Source organism: Egretta garzetta, unplaced genomic scaffold, assembly GCF_000687185.1.
Source record: "Egretta garzetta isolate BGI_Z169 unplaced genomic scaffold, ASM68718v1 scaffold67, whole genome shotgun sequence".
NCBI lineage: Eukaryota > Metazoa > Chordata > Aves > Pelecaniformes > Ardeidae > Egretta > Egretta garzetta.
In genome coordinates, this window is record NW_009260340.1 from 32882 (window position 1) to 34870 (window position 1989).

The window sequence follows — 1989 nt, forward strand, 5'->3', positions numbered from 1 at the left end:
TCCAGGCCTTCCTGCGGGGCGCCCGGGACCCCGACGGCACGCTGCGGGCCAGCAGCCTCTCCCACCTGGGCGAGCTCTGCCAGCACCTCGGCTTTCAGCTGGGCTCCATCGTCCATGAGGTACCAGCTCCATCCCGGCTCTGCTGGCCCCTTCCCCAGCTCCCTGCCTGGAGAGTCGTCGCTCGTTAACGAGGGCTGTTCGTTAGCGGATGGCAGGGCTGCAGAGTGCTGGCTGCCGGGGGGCACGGCAGCCTGGGGTTGCCATAAAGGGCAGGAGGGATATTTGCTGATAGCGGAGAGTGTAAAAGTCACTGGACCTGAAGCAAACACTCAGGAAATTCCAGCCCCCATTTTTAGGGCTAAAAGCTTTATAATCAGCTGAAGGTGCTGCCTGTGCAGGGAAGGGATAGCCCCGGGAAACGCAGCGGTGCCTGCTCCGCCGATGGCAATGGCGCTGCTGGAGGAGACCTGGGGGCGCGGGAGGAGACCTGGGGGCACCGTTAGCACCTGCCAGAGGCGCCTCCTCCTGCTTAATGAGCCCTTATTACCCTTCGTTACCCTTCCCGTTATCACGAGGCAGCTGACGGCTGGCAGGGGTGCCCGGCCCTCGCCCTGGCTGCGGGCTCCCTCCCGGTGCGACACGGCTGCCGCCAGAGCCGTGGTCCCGGGGGGGTGAGCCTGGCTCTCAGGGGTCTTCTCCCAGAGGGCATCAAGGTCCGGCAGCCCCTGAGCCGTGGGTCTGTGGTGCCCCCGCAGAGCCGGAGCTTTGCCCCCCTGGTGCCTCCCGGTGCAGGGGGGAGGTTGGGAGACATCAGGGCTGCGGCGCTTGGGCTTCTTTCCCCGGTCCCCGCTTGCAGCCGCTCGGCATGGGTAGGGTACGGGCTGCGTTTGACGAGATGCCAATGCACCACACGCAGCTATTTCGGGAAGGCGCTAGCTCTGCTAATTCTCCTGGCTGTCACTGACGGGGGTTTAATTAGGTTCCTTTGACGCTGCCGGCTTTTTATAAAGCTTTCCAAGTTGTCCGCGTGCCGCTTGGCCCTTGCGAGAGGCAGGGCTGCTGGGTGCCCGGCACCCCACCAAAAGCCAAACCCCCCCAGTTAGGTGCCCAGCAGGGGAACGGGCAGCTGCCCCAGGCTGGGTGTAGGGGGCCCATCCTCATCCCCCGGCCCACCCAGGGACATCCCCACCACCACAGCCAGCTGCTCTGCCGGGCCCCCCCGTGTCCCCCTGCCCCTGCTGACAGCCCCCCTGCCCTGTCCCCACAGGTCACCTCCTGCTTGACGGCCATAGCCAAGACAGACCCCGAGGTGGAGGTGCGAAGAGCCGCCGTGCACGTGGTGGTGCTGCTGCTGCGGGGGCTCAGCGAGAAGGCCACCGAGGTGGGTCACCTCGCTGCTTGTCCCCAGGGCAGGGGCAGCCTCCGCCAGGCTCCTGGGCATGCCCGGGCGCCGGCACGGTGCTCCTTAGGGACAGACCCTGCCCCACAGGGGTGGTGGGGCTCGTTCCCAGGCAGCTTCCAGGGAAAGTCCCATGGGACCGGGACCTGCAGCTTGTGCCTCCCCCATCAAAGCGTCCCCCCAGTGTCAGATCCTTCCCAGGGCAGAGGGGACTTCACGGCGGCATCCCTCTGAGCTGCTTGGCCGTGCTGTGGGGCTGGGCCGTGCCGTGGGGCAGTGCCATGCCGCGCCGCAGGGTGCTGCCAGCTCTCGGGAGCCGTGGGAGTTGTTTGTCACTGATTTGACTTGGAAATGCCCAGTTCTTCCGTGGGCCGTGGCCTCCCTCCCCACTTCCCAGTAATGAGCATGTTGGGACTCAGCTCCCGTGGAGGGAACGGCCTGTTCCCCATGGGAATCCCCTTGGCTTCCCCTCGTGCCCCCGTGCTGGAGGGACGCTGCGAGGAAACTGCGTCACGGGAGGACGGGGCTTGCGCCTGAGGCAGCGTGGAGGTGGTGGTGGTGGAGGTGGTGGTGGAGGTGGTGGAGGTGGT

The 1989-nt window shown here is 66.4% G+C and overlaps 1 protein-coding gene across 1 annotated transcript in view; it reads left to right on the forward strand.

Moving 5' to 3' along the window:
• TANGO6 (transport and golgi organization 6 homolog) overlaps positions 1-1989 on the forward strand; it is a 29708-nt gene that overhangs the window by 27242 nt on the left and 477 nt on the right. The window contains 2 exon segments of the mRNA XM_035898030.1: positions 6-119; positions 1268-1383. Of these exon segments, the coding sequence (XP_035753923.1) occupies positions 6-119; positions 1268-1383 (230 nt within the window).